The sequence below is a fragment of the Rana temporaria genome, chromosome 9 (genome assembly GCF_905171775.1).
Source record: "Rana temporaria chromosome 9, aRanTem1.1, whole genome shotgun sequence".
NCBI lineage: Eukaryota > Metazoa > Chordata > Amphibia > Anura > Ranidae > Rana > Rana temporaria.
The window spans coordinates 52,314,940-52,329,848 of record NC_053497.1 but is presented as its reverse complement, the minus strand read 5'-3'; the positions used below and the strand labels follow the sequence as shown (position 1 = coordinate 52,329,848).

The 14,909-nt window shown below is 41.3% G+C and overlaps 1 protein-coding gene across 1 annotated transcript in view; it reads right to left on the bottom strand.

Annotated features, from left to right (window-relative positions):
* Nucleotides 1-14,909, bottom strand: part of ATAT1 (alpha tubulin acetyltransferase 1) — a 62,201-nt gene that overhangs the window by 19,110 nt on the left and 28,182 nt on the right. The window contains exons 6-10 of the mRNA XM_040323460.1: nucleotides 14,352-14,465; nucleotides 14,062-14,163; nucleotides 12,286-12,331; nucleotides 9,647-9,718; nucleotides 6,124-6,334 (exon numbers count right to left, since the gene is read on the bottom strand). Coding sequence (XP_040179394.1) covers nucleotides 6,124-6,334; nucleotides 9,647-9,718; nucleotides 12,286-12,331; nucleotides 14,062-14,163; nucleotides 14,352-14,465 — 545 coding nt within the window. The remainder of the gene's footprint in view (nucleotides 1-6,123; nucleotides 6,335-9,646; nucleotides 9,719-12,285; nucleotides 12,332-14,061; nucleotides 14,164-14,351; nucleotides 14,466-14,909) is intronic.

Genomic DNA, 14,909 nt, shown 5'->3' with positions numbered 1-14,909 from the left:
CAATCTGTCACACTATCTCCAAATGTATCCACTTTCAGGCTTCATCCTTAAACTTTTCTCTTCAGAGAAGCCTATCCTGCCTTCACCTAACAACTGTACTTTCATTTTCTTCATCAGCTCCTCCCCCACAGTTTTTACCTTTTAGGCCCCTTTCACGCATGCGGACCGTATGTCCGCTTTTTCATCCATCCATTTACAGATGAAAAATGGACATGCATTAATCCCTATGAGATAGCGGGTGTCAGCGGATGTTCATCCGCTGACACCCGATCTAATCGGTGTCCACAATGCTCAGATTCTGCAGACGGAGGAAAATACAATTTTTTTATCCGTCTGTAGAGCGGATCGGGTTAACACGGACAGACGATCCGTGTTCATCCGATCCCCCCATAGGGAAGAGCGGAGATCTGACAGGGCGGTCCCTTCACAGTGTGCAGGGACCGCCCCGTCATCTGCCAGCTCTGCAGTATCTGAAGCACGGCATAAGAGTTACCAATGTGGGATGAGTTGCACATTTCTGTCATTAGCGCCCACAGTAAAATAATTTACTCAATCATCAACAACTCTCAACCACACATTGTTCTCATCATGAAAAGAAGTACACTGCAACATTATCTCAGGTACAGGAGGCTGCCCCCCTTTCCCACACTTTACTCCCCAGTGACAAGTAATAGCTCAATAGACTGACAAGAGTCTTATCCTCCAAACATTCATCAGAGACTCTACCACTCAGATCTTGCTGCTGTAATGAACAGGAGACAATGAAGAACCCTTGTATCCAAATGATTGCTATTTTACAACTGTTGTCAAGTACTGCAAGAAGGGATGAGCAAATCAATTTGGGGTCTGCATTAGATCACTCAAATCTGGAATTATATTTATCAGTGATAGATTAATTAGACACAATGGAACAATTTGTGACCTTCGATACTTTGTCATAATGAGCTGGCTCCTTGGTTGCTACACCGTTTCAGAAATACTGTTATATCACCCCTTTTTGCCTCCGATCTATCCAGTAGTAATTTTGGCACCAAATTTCGATTTAGTTTTAGTCTTAGGACTAAAAATGGTATTTTAGTTTTAGCCTCATTTTAGTCTTCTGCAATTGTTTTAGTTTTAGTCATATTTAGTCGACTAAATCTCCAGTAGATTTTAGTCATCTAAAATCTAATGTGTGTAATTAAATTGTAATGAATTAGTTAACATTTCTCTACAATTTCCAAACTCATTTATATACTGCTGGAGTGAAAAATCCAATATGTTATTATTTGTGGTATTGAAGTATGAACATGCACCATAGACCAGTGTTAATTTTGCAGTCAAATTTCCATTTAGTTTTAGTGCCAGTTCACACCAGACGCAGTTCCGTACAGTTTTCTGTGCATTTTTCTGCACTAAAAATGCATGCACACAGTGTTTTCCATGTATTCCAATGGCTCTAGTTTACACCATGCAGTCAGTTTCTGGTGCAGAGCCATTAGAATACATGGAAAACACTGTGTGCATGCATTTTGTGCAGAAAAAAAGTACACGGAACTGAACAGGACTGCGTCTGGTGTGAACTGGCCCTTAGTCTTTTGACTAAAATGGCATTTTAGTTTTAGACCCATTTTAGTCTTTTGACTAAAAATGCCATTTTAGTTTTAGTGGTATTTTAGTCATCTCAATTGTTTTAGTTGACTAAATTAACACTAGATCTATCAAGCAAAAATACTTTTTTTACGGAACCCTGCACCTTTGTAGAAATGTTTATGGTTAACATTGAACTCTAGGCAAACTGCATACACTGTGGCCTTAAGAATGTGGAAGTGTATAATTTTCTAAAATTTATTTTATACAGTAGTGTTAACTATTCCCGTCACTGGATCTCAGCTTGAGGTATGTCCATATACATTTAGTCATATACTTGTAAGCGTGATGGTAGAGCTTATGCATACATTTGGCCATAAATACATTTAAATTACACACTTTTTTTAAATTTATGGCCAAATGTATGCGTATTTTGTTTTTGTTTTAATAATATATATATATATATATATATATATATATATATAAATACATTTGGCCATAAATTAAAAAAAAGTGTGTAAGCACAAATTAAACTCTATTCATCTCCAAAAATCGCTTTTACATGTATTATATTATATATATTATCACCTCATTATAGAGTATAAGGTAACAGTATACAGTTCTGTTTTTTTTTCGATCCATTTCCAAACAAAATTCTGACAGCCCTGCTCGCTATGGTTGCTTGTTTGTAATGCAATAATTTGCATAATCATAGACATGATCCACCACCTTATGCAACACTATTGGTCCTTTAATAAATAAATAGTGGCTTTTATTTTCATCATCAGTCCTTCCAGTGTGGAAGCTTATGGTACTCGCACCATTCTGACAGCATAGTTCTTGCTGCTACAAGGTTTCTATGCAATGACTAAACGTGGTAGAGGGGGATTTGAGTGATCCAATGTAATTCACTCACCTCTAATTGTTTTTTTTTTTTTTTCATAAATTACCACATATTAAAAAATTAAATATATAAAAAGAAACTCAATGTGATCAATACAGACGATACGCAAGTAGAGGCATTCAGTGGGTGGAATGGTCACTTGTTTCCTAAAAAACTGGTTTGATACAGTCATTTGTATTGTGCGAATTTGTTAGAACAATGATGGAAGATTAAATACAGCTGCAATGGAAAAGGAAGGAGCTTATAAAATGTCAGGTTAATGGTGAATGCTCTGAGGGCGGTTGAGAGAACTGTCAGGATCAATAAAGACACAGGGAGGAAAAGGGAGGAACAAGAAGACAGAAAAAAAAAAAAGAAAGTAGATTAGGAATAGGCATAGTAAGAAAATACAGTTACAATGAAGTATTACAACAGAAAATTGGAAGCTTGCCCATCACTAGTTAAAGCCCAATTGAAGTTTAATTCTTAGGTGCATAGCTAAAGTTGTAATAAGCCCCAAAACAAAAATGCAATTTACTGCATTTTACCAAAAGTGGTGGCTGCTTTAGTTTTCTTTTATTAGGCTTCTTTTTTTTTGCTGTATTTTCACCCAGTGATCCAGCCAGTAACCCACTTTCTGTCTTAAGGCTCGTACACACAATCGGATATTCCGACAACGATTGTGTGAGGGAAGGGTTTTGTCAGGTAATCCAACTGTTTGTATGCTCCAGCAAATGTTGGATAGCATGCTCTCAAATTGTCCGGCAACAAAATGTGTTCCATCGGATTATCCGATCGTGTGTACAGAAGTTGCTCCGAACCTATGCTAACCATCAGACAACATTAGCAGAAGTTGCCCAAAGGGTGGCGCTAAAGAGCTGAAAAAACACGTAGTTTTGTGCATGTTGGCTGAAAAAGTTCTGCCGTCTGTATGCAGAAAAAGTTCATAGCCAATGCCCTTCGGACAAAAATCCACGGATTTGTCCGATGGAAATCCGATCGTGTGTACGAGGCTTTAGACAACAAAAAATACCATTGGACAGCAAAAATGTCAATCTGGAGAGAAGGTAGTAGAAGTTGCACAAGCAAATTTAGATATCCTGTAATTTGTTAGTCAACCTAGTTCACCTTTTGGAACATATTACATCATCCACCTGTATTTAGGGTGTACCATGGGGTTTATTTACTAAAAGGCAAACCAACTTTGCACCACAAGTGCACTTGGTAGTGCAGTCGCTGTAGATGTGAGGGCGACATACAAGGAAAATAAAAAAGCATTTTTACTAGTACATGATTGGATAAAATCAGCAGAGCTTCCCCTGATTTCAGATCTTCCCCTCAGATTTTCAGCAACTGCACTCCCAAGTGCACTTGTAGTGCAAAGTGGATTTGCCTTTAGTTTCGCTTTTCGGAACCCTTCCACCCTCCGGTGTCACATTTGGCACCTTTCAGGGGGGAGGGGGGTATTTGCACCCACTTCCGGGCATATACTCCCGTGGGAGTCACGCCACGACCCCCACCCCCCTGTCTCCAGGGAAACACACTGTTCCCAGGAGAGAGCGGGGACGAGCCGCGCTAATCCCGCATGCGCAGTAGAGAACCAGGCAGTGAAGCTGCAATGCTTTACTTCCTGATTCCCTCACCGAGGATGGTGGCGGGGCAGCCGAGAGACAAGCGATTGCTGGCTGCCAACATCGCGGGCGCGCTGGACAGGTAAGTGTCTATTTATTAAAAGTTAGCAGCAGCAGTATTTGTAGCTGCTGGGCTTTTAAAAAAAATAAAAAATAATTTGGGTGGACCTCTACTTTAAAGCCAAACTCCAGCCAACACTTTCTAAGCAGTTACAACGTTTTTCTTTTTTACTTTTAGAGATAAAAGGTTTTACATAATAAAATAAAAACTTAAAAACTGATCATTGTATGTCAGTATTAAACAGTGTGTCTTAACCCTCAAAATTCTACTTTTGCTGAACAACGGTGTTTGGACAACAAAAAAGAAAATGAAAAATAACACTCACGTGCCAGCTCAAATGGATGGCAAGAAACCCCCCTCCCCAAAAAAGGAAAACGAATGCAGCCACCACATTCAGGATTAATACCACTTTAGACGGCGTGTACAAGAAAAGTGTATGGTGCATTTTCACTTTTAGGCCCATGCTGATTGACAGCGATAAGCTCCTCAATCAGTGATGACCTTGGTTGGAAATCTTTAGCTCTAAGTGGGAGGTGCGTTGTATCACTGAAGAGAAGCCACAGTTGTCACACAAACAATGGTCCGTTTCTGCAGTGTGCTACCCAGGGGGAGAAATTTGTGCTGTCACTCCAGCAATCCTATGTAGTAAAACAAATAAAACTTCAAATGGACTTTCAATAGGTAACAGGCGAAATATGAAGACCGTTAGCCATTGCTAAGCGCCTTCTGAATTCCAGTTGATTGAGTACTTTGAGACAGACAATGACCCAGAGCATATACTGTAACTGTTATAAGCACGAATGCAAAGTGTTTACATTTTTAGGGAGAAAAAAATCAAAATAAAAAAATTCTTACACCAGTCATGTGCATATATAACACTTATCCTGCTTCACGTTTTGTTGCTACACAAGGCTGGGGAAGGGGAGCAGTGAATTGAAGATTTTAGGTTAAAAGTAGGACAAGCTTAAGCGATTTCCTCGACATTGTCCGAATGTATGACAGATGCCGTTTACCTTTTGCTTGTTCATTATGATAAAGTCAATAAAAAATGTTGGAACTAAAAAAAAGTAGGACAAGCTAGTAAAAATTAGTAAGTTGTTTAAAAACGTATGCCCTGTACACACGATCGGAATTTCTGATGGTATAAAATCTGATGGAATTCCGTTCAAGCCGTCTTGCATACACACTGTCAGACCAAATTCCGACCGTCCAAAACGCGGTGACGTAAAAGACTACGACGAGCCGAGAAAAATAGGATTTTTGTACTCACCGTAAAATCCATTTCTCTGCGTTCATAGACGGACACAGCCTTCTTTGACCTTAGGGTTATGCTTCTTCCTACCAGGAGATTTAGGTCTCCTGGTAGGAAGAAGCATAACCCTAATTTCAAAGAAGGCTGTGTCCGTCTATGAACGGAAGAGAAAATAGGATTTTTGTACTCACCGTAAAATCAATTTCTCTGAGTTCATGGACGGACACAGCCTTCTTTGACATTAGGGTTATGCTTCTTCCTACCAGGAGACCTAAATCTCCTGGTAGGAAGAAGCATAACCCTAAGGTCAAAGAAGGCTGTGTCCGTCTATGAACGAAAGAGAAAATTAAGTTCAATGCTTCAGAGCATGCGTCAACTTGATTCTGAGCATGCATGTTTTTTTCTCCGTCTGAGTTCCACACAGACGATCGTAAAAAAATAAAAAAACATGTTCTATTTCTAAACTCAGATGGGGCCCACACACGGTCGGAATATCCGATGAAAAAATTCTGTCTGACTTTTTCATCGGAAATTCTGATCGTGTGTACAAGGCATTACTGTGCTTCCAGTCTAGTAGTATACCCAAATGATCTTCTAATACAACTGTCCCCAGAGATATAAGAGATTTAGTTTGTGTTTAGTTGTTGGCTGCTAGAAGGCGATGTTGAGTTTCTACTTAGATCTACTATTCTTAGATGTACCAAAGAGATTTCAGAAACCCTCATACCTGGTCCTTCTCCTCTGGGAAGATTCTTCTTGTTCCCCATTGGCTGCTCTGTGTAGGGAGTGAGGTCTGCAGACCCTGAGGGACTTCATAAAATCATCTTCTCCGGGATATGGTCGGGCCCGTGTGGGGGAAGAACCAAGACTGCCAGCACGGTTAAGGGAAGACGGTGACTGGTTTAAAGGCCAAGGGAGGCCTTCGTCGTGTTTCAGAACTAGAAATAAAAAAAAAATGAATAAAAAAACACTTGCATGAGACAGAAGCAACTTATTTCGCAGTACCCATTGAGACACCGTCTCTCTGCCCATAATTTCAGGGAAAAACTAAAATTGAACGAATGTGTGGGCCAAAATAAAACACACATGCACATACTCCCATGTTTATCCCTTTACAAGCACTGCAACTACACAAAAATACATGTTGCCAGAAATCCACTGAGTGCACAACTTGCCCTTTATCAAAAAAAACAAAAACAAACAAAACAAAAAACACACACACACACACACACACACACACACACAACAGTTCCTCTGCTGCACTGAAATCCCAAGAATTATTTTAGCAAGTAAAACGGGGGGTCTGGGGGGGCTGCAGAATGAGAGAAGGTGAAAAAAAAAAAAAACACAAGGGTTTACAACACCTTTAATCCCAAAAGGAAAAAATTTAGCTGCAATTGCTTATAAAAAAGTTTGTTAGTTTAAATCTGCTAGTACATCTAATGGCCCGTACACACGATCCGAATATCATATGAAAACTGTAGTCCGAGGAACAATCATATGATAAAATCGGATTGGATTGGTTAGTACAGATCTTTCGAGAGCCGATCACAATTCATCCGATATTATTCGATCGGACATGCACGAACATTTTCCTCGTATAATACCAGATTTCATTTAGTCAGTATAGTTGTCCAAAAATATAATACAAATGCATTACGACACATATCATCACTTCAGATTTTTTTTCTGTCATACGAGAATTTTCGTGACTTTAGTAATCTGTTTAATTTCTACTTGCGTCCGATTTTCGGATCATGTGTACGGGCCATAAGACTACCCTCCCCCAGACTGACAATGCTGCTGTTCAAAGGTGCCCCTATGCTCATTCACCCACAGTGGGGGCACTCTAATACAGGAGGAATGTTACCGGCCAGATTAACAGGCAAAAAACAAACAAGTGCAGCCAACAAAATCTAATGTTTGGTAGGCTGTAATATAATTGGTTTTGGGTTTCATATTGCTTATGGCCTGGTTCACACCTATAATAGTTTCAATGCATGTTTTTGATCCCTTGAAGTCTATGAAACCAGAAAAAAAAGTCACTGGCCCTTTCCATAAAATGCACAGATGTGAAGGTGACCCATAGGAAACCATGTTAAATGGACTGTAGTGTGCATCTGCAAAACTGAAAACGCACTAAAAAAAATGCATAGGTGTGAACCAGGTCTTAAGTTTCATACAGTGGAGAATCATGCCTTGGAAACATTAAGGAATGTTTAGCGCTGTATGCAGATGATATGCTCTGGTTTTTGAAGGATCCGGGTACGTCTCTTCAAGCAGCATTTTTTTTAACTTTGTGAAATTTTCAGGCCTAAAAGTTAATTAGGACAAATCAATTATTCTCTCACTTGACTCTGGTACAAAGGCCCCAGCGGACCCTGGACTGCCACTGCAGTGGGTCACTTGGTTTACTTATTTGGGGCTTCAGATCTCTGCAAGGGTTGCGGATTACTTTGGTCTGAATCTGCAGCCCCTGTTGGATCTCCTTAAGGCCCCTTTCACACTGGGACGGGAGGTGCGGTGGCGGTAAAGCATTACTATTTTTAGCGGCGCTTTACTGCCAATTGTACCGGCGTTACTAGGCCACTAGCGGGGCAGTTTTGCCCCCCGCTTGTAGCCGAGAAAAAGTTAAAACCGCCCGCAATACACCTCTGCACAGGTGCATTGCCGGCATTATAGCCGCGCTGTCCCATTGATCTCAATGGGCGGGAGCGGTGAAACAGCGGTATACACACCGCTCCTTCACCCCTCCAAAGATGCGGCTAGCAGGACTTTTTTTCGGGCTTTCACACTGGAGAAACAGCAGCAGCCATTTAGGGTCGGTTTGCGGCTTTATTTTTAGCACAATAGCGCCTGCAAACCGCCCCAGTGTGAAAGGGATCTATGAGAAAAATTAAGATATGGAGGAATCTTCCTCCGACAGTGATTCAAGACGAATAAACCTTCTAAAAATTAAGATACTTCTGTGTTTTTTTTTAATCCCCCATTTGGATTCCATGCATCTGTCAGGTACATGGCATTTTTGGTTCTTTCATATGGGGAAACTCCCATCCAAGAATAGGCCTTAAAAGGACTCCAGGAGCTCTGGGGACAAAGGGGGCCTAGCACTCCCTAACCTTTATAAATATTTATTGGCAGACCAGGGAGTTTTTTCACGTAGATGGCTTCTTGGGGACGATAAGGATTCTGCCAAGATCTTGGAAGCGGCGGTACTGGGCTCCTATGAGAGTCTGCGTCTCCTCATATACAGAGGTTCTGGGGCTAATTTTCCACTGACGGGCACAATGCGAGCCACCATTAAAGCCTGGGATTGTGCTCAGGACTTGCTTGCACCAGCCTCTACTGCCCTGTCACCAACCTCGCTGCTGTGGAGGAACCCCCATTTCCCCCCCCATCTGCTCACTATACCCGATCTGATCATATGGGTGTCAAAACCTCGGGTGATGTCACTAGAGGGGGCGAGTTGTTAAAATTTGTGGATCTAAAACAGAAATTTGAGATACCTAATCCCCTTGTTTTTTTGGGGAGTTTTCTAGTTGTTAAATGTTTTCTAGGAATCCCTAGGTTTTGTTTACCTTTCTTTTTGTGTCTTTTGTACTACGCAAATTTCTGTTTATTAACATTTTTGCAAACAAAATAAAAAATACATGGGAGGATCATAAGACCCGGTTCACACTGGGGGCGACTCGTCAGGCGACGCAGCCGCCTGACAAGTTGCGTCCCATTCTAGTGAATAGAACCGTTCTAATAGGAGCGACGCAATTCGCTCCGACTTAGAAAAAGGTTCTTGTACTACTTCGGGGGCGACTCGGGGCGACCTGCATTGACTTCTATACAGAAGTCATTTTGCAAGTCGCCTTACATTTCGTCTTCATGTTGCCTGGCCGAGTCGCCCCCGAAGTCGTGCCGCCCCTGTGTGAACCGACTCTAAGGGTTACAGAATTTTTTTTAAATAAATCAGTCTTAGAGTTGCAGGGAGAGTTAATGTTGGGGGGGTGCCTTAGGACAAATTTTTCTATGCATTAGCATCTCTGCACCAAAAACTACCAGCACCCACGGCCCAGTTCTAAAAGCTAATGTACTGCACTGGTTACCAGTCTCCTGGGATATATTCAGCTCTTCATTATACAGTATGTGCATTTTTTCTGCTACAGTAAATGGAGATCTTCCTTTTCTTTAGCAGTCACAAGAGTTGTACGTTTTGCCATAGCTTCCCTTATAACCCATCACTATTCACTATTTCTTACATTCTCTGTCAGACAGCGAATATGGTTTGATGTCTCCCTCTGGTCGCTTGGGGGGCAATTTTCTCACTGGAGCTGTAAAAAAAAAAAAAAAAAGGAATTATGCAATACTGTTGGATTTTAATCAGGTCCATCCACTGCAGAACAGCCCGTTTGGATTTTTACCCAATCCCTGGAACAAATACTAGGTTAGGCATTTTTCTAAAAAAAAAAATACTGTTTTTATGGACAAACCTCTACATCCCCCAACATGCTTTGGGGTCCTAAATAAGGAATCAGTTTTCAGGAAAGTAAAAGGATTCTGTATATGACTACCCTGGATCAGAAGAAGGTGGAGGATCAAAGAGCATCAGGACATTTGGCAGCCACTTTGGTTAAATTATGATGGATAAAACGTATTCTTGGTTGTACAATGCTTATACTCTTTTTTTATTTTCTCTAGGTGAGTGCATTGTGTTAACAAACTGCCACAAAGTAATTTATAATAAAACATTTGATGCATAAGGGTAACTTTAGTAAAATTCTCAGACAATGTCCCAGAATGAAATAATGTTCCCAGTTACTCAAGTATCAAATGTAGAGCAGCCAGGCAGACACTGTGCCCAGACTATGGACAATCGACTATTTACATATTTTTTAACAAGATGCTATGGCTGTATGCTTGTAACTGCACATCCAAGCGGTTTCATGGGTACAGGGATATTTGAGTGGCCCTGGACAAAAACTGTTCACACCCAAGTTTGTGAAAGATCCTAAAAAATAAATAAAATAAAAAAAGCATTTGAATGATCAGCTTGGTAACAAACATCAAAATAATAACCATACTGGTTACAATGTAAATGGAGGTAAAGGTTGTTTTTTTATTTGTTTTTTAACATACGCTCTTTCTAAAATACTTATGCTGGAAGGTTATAAAGGGAAATGGAAACACTGTACTTGGTAAAGAAGGAGGAACAGCTGAAGGAATAGGAGTTCAGGTGAAAACAAATTGGGTATTGGGGGGGGGGAGGGGTTTGGGGGGGGTCAGCATATTGTCTTACTGTCTTGTTAGCAGGATGATCTTCCATCTGTGTGTAAAGTAACATCAGCTGCATAGATCGAAGAGTCAAAGAAAATGGGTCATTTAGGCCGGAAGCGACCCATTAATTCAACAGGAGTTCTTTATTGAAAAGTCTCATACTTCTAAAAGGAGTGAATGTATTAAATATTTCTAATAAGAATTGAGAAAGGCCGTTATTAGTAACAGGGAACTATAGATGCAATCACTGTTAGCTTTCAAGGCATGGGTGTCTGGAAGATGCGGGGGCCAATGGCCCTAAAAGCCATTTCTTAGAACCATTTAACTGCTGACAATATATCCCATTTTGATCCATTGTATTAAAAAGAAATTTAACTTACCGCACATCATAAAATAAAGTTTTATCACACTCAGAAAAGGTCTTGGGCCCCTTTCACACAGGCTTTCCAATCAGATCCAATCAGACACTCCATTTACCTCTTTGGATCGGCGGATGTCAATCGGTGACATGTCTGCTGACATCCGCCGATATCCGATCTGGCTCTGTCTGCAAAATCCAGACGGACAGTGACCCCATTTTCCTTCCATCTGGAGGATTGGATGAAAACGGACAGACGGTCCGTTTTCATCCAATCTCCTCATAGAGGAGAGCAGGGCTCTCACAGGTCCGTCGCTGTGGAGACAGACCTGTCATCTGCCTGCTAAGCGGAGATCAGCAGAGCGATCCCTGCTGAGCAAAGCCAATTCTGTCAGGCGGACCCACCTGTGTGAAAGAGCTCTTATGCACACAGACTTTTACATGCTGAAAATCAAGCATAAAATCCTTGGCACTTTCCTGCGCTCCATCAGCCGCACGTGCTGTGTACAGCTGCCAGAACAACTTAATGACTGTACTAATGTAAACACTGTTTCCGCACTGGAGTTCACCCACACTTGTGCATAGAGCATAATTTTGCCAAATGAGCCACTTCCGCTTTTGGTGAAATAAGTCGAACGTGCATGCACTGTAAACTCCAATGCTGAAGCGATTACCGTTTACATGAGTATGGTAATTCACTTGTACTGGCACGGCTACTCGATTGGTAGGGTGGATCGGAATTCGGTCGGTCCCTGCTGAACCAGACAAATTAAAATCCATTTATGGCAGACTTTACAGGAGAGAACTGCACAGGGGTGGCTTCTTTGGTGTGCTTCTGCCCTTTTCATTGTCCAATCAGCAGGCTGAGGGTAGGTCTTTGATCAGACCATATTGTTTAATTGTATTAGACAACAATAAGGTCACGGGTCAAGTGCTGCTTTGTGGCAGGTATGCTTGGATCACAACAATGGCGGAAATTGCAACAGGGAAAATTTAAGACCATCTGAGCTCTGACCCTTCCCTTTAGCACAAAGCATATTCAGATACGTGGCGGGCACTAAATGGAACCTGGAGTAGCATTTTCTCTCAGTTTTAAACATCTGTACATTTCAATTCATACCACAGCATTCTGACACAGGTTTATTATATAAATGTTGATCTCAGTCACTATGTACAGTGCTGCAGTTTGATTCTGCTGTATGATACTGCAAATTAGAAGGTAACTAATACCTTTAAATTCTGGCTTTAGGGGGTAGACATATTTACCTTTTCTATCTCTGAAGAAGCCTTCAAATATAACAAAATTATTAACCTGAGAGAATAAAAATAAAAGTTAGTACTTGTTTAAAACGGTCATTTGTTTCACACTTCACTGATCATTTTATTGGTAATGTGTCAACATTACACATGCAAAACTCATTCCTCTTCATAAAATTTTTTTTTTTATTTGGAAGGCCTTGTTCACAATACCGTACATCTGTGCAAGGCCGTGTTTACCCAGACAGGGATGCTAGGGTCTGCGATGCACCCCCATGCTGGCAGTCCCATTGATGTCTATTGGGTCAAAGCCCCCGCACGGACAAAGATGCTGTGTCTCAATAGGACATCCATGTGGGTGCAGGTGCGTGTCCCCAAACTCACACGGTCTATGTTTGGGGACCCACACGTATTGGGACATCTATGGGGATTAGATTAGCTCCTGCTGCCGTCAATGGATGGAGGCTGTGGAGAGGGAGCAGTGCTGCTGCTCCTGGGCACAGCAATGGATCAGGATCGGCTCAGGTGAGTATTTAGGAGGGGGCTGGGGGGCAGAGCGGAACATGATTTTTTTTTTCTAGCTTAGTGCCAGTTCACACCAGGTTTTTTGCACTAAAAATGCATGCACAGCATTTTCCAATAGCTCCAGTTCACACCATGCAGTCAGTTTCCAGTCAGTTTCTGGTGAACTAGAGTCATTTGAATACATGGAAAACACTGTGCATGCATTTTGTGCAGAAAAAAAGTGCACGGAACTGAATGGAACTGCGTCTGGTATGAACTAGCACTTAATACAAAGAATGCATTAGGCTCCATTCACACTTGTGTGACTTTTCGTGCGACTTTAGACATCAAAGTTGCATGAAAAGTCAATACCCATATTTTCAAAGGATAACCATTCAAATATGTTCGACTTAAAGTTGCAAACAACTTCAAAGTAGTTCATGTACTACTTTGGTCCGACTTTCATGCAACTTGGAGGGCCACAGACTAAAATGTTAGCACTCAAAATTTGCATTAAGTCGTACCTAAATGGTATACAATGCAACAGTTATCTGTTGTCATTGATGAAAACCAAAGTTGTATCCAAGTCGCAACCCGTAAAAAGTTGCATGAAAGTTGCACTCCGAATTCGTGCAACTTTGGAGTCCTACAAGTGTGAATAGACCCCCAAGGTGAAAAACCATTAGCTTTTACCACCACTTTAAAGAGAGCCAATCATGACTGGCACTCTGACCCCCCGAGTCAAGCTGAAGAGTCAAGACACAAATAGAAAAGAAGAATAGTCATTAGTTTAAAAATATTGACATGCCAAAAATTTTGGTGAAAAGATTTTTTCAAAGCCATGTTGATTTTCGAAAGCTGAAAATGAATAGACCAAATTACCTTGCCTTGTCTATAAAGAAACCATTTACATCACAGGTGTCAAACACAATGCCCGCGGGCCGAATCTGGCCCTCCAGGCCATTTCATGTGGCCCTCGCACCTCTCCTGCAGCTACAGAAGAGCTCCAGCCCTCCTCCAGACCCTTACTACTTTCAAGCAATGCATCCAGCTTCTTCCCAGCAGCAGCATAAGGAAAGGGCGGTGCACTGTGATGTAAGGGAGAGTGGGGGACTCAACTCCTGATGGTAGGGTGGCTCTTGACATCTAATGTAAAGCAGAGGGGATGCGCTGGACATCTAATCTTACAGATACAACTGGCCCTTTTGAGGGCAATAATAATGCTGATGCGGCCCACAATGAAATTGAGTTTGACACCCCTGATTTACATCATCCACTCACCTGTGGGATAGTGGAGCGAAGATTGTAATGTTTCTTCAGGAATGAAGTAAACTTCTCAGAAGGACGATCAATGGCCAAATGTTGAGGTTCAACCTGCTCTGTCTGGAACAAGGAAACATTTATTAAAAAGGTACATCTGGGAAAAGGGACACCAACAGACAAAGTGAACACAGATTAACCATGCAGCAATATTGGCAGGAGCCATCTAAAACACACAGCAGTGAGAGAAAAAAAAACATCAACGCAGGTTACATAAAATATAAAAAAACACAAAAAGTGTGAGCCCTTACTCGGAGCATGAAGTTAAAAACCTCTTTCCCAAAGCCGTGGCGCTGGAGAGATTCATGAATATAGAAATCAAGAATGCACAGTGGTTCTGCTTCAATATGGGAGCCTTTGTGGTCCTAAAAATGATGAAAAAGAAAGCTAGAACACACTAATAATGTTATAAAAGCAAAACATTTTTTTTATAAAAAAATATATTGGAAGGGTTAGCCAGAAGAGAAACTGGGTACTGTAAAGATTCAGTAACAAATGCACAGTGCTAGAGATAGATCAATGTCCCAAAGCCCGTCCCTGCATTCTAATTCCAGAAGAGAGGAAAGGAAGCCGTGTGTAATCTCAGGGTCACTGTAATTGGAGCTTACAATCTCTTTCGCCATGTGACAGTGCTGACAAACCACCAAGAACTAGCACTGTAACATGGGAGGAAGGGAAGCGAGTCACAAAATTCTTCCAGTAATTTTCTTCAGTCTTGGTTAAAACTGAGCAGTGGGAGTTTGTAGTAAAGGAACATATGTGCTTCTGGAGAGGGGGGCATTGAAGTGGTAGTAAACCGCCGGAGATTA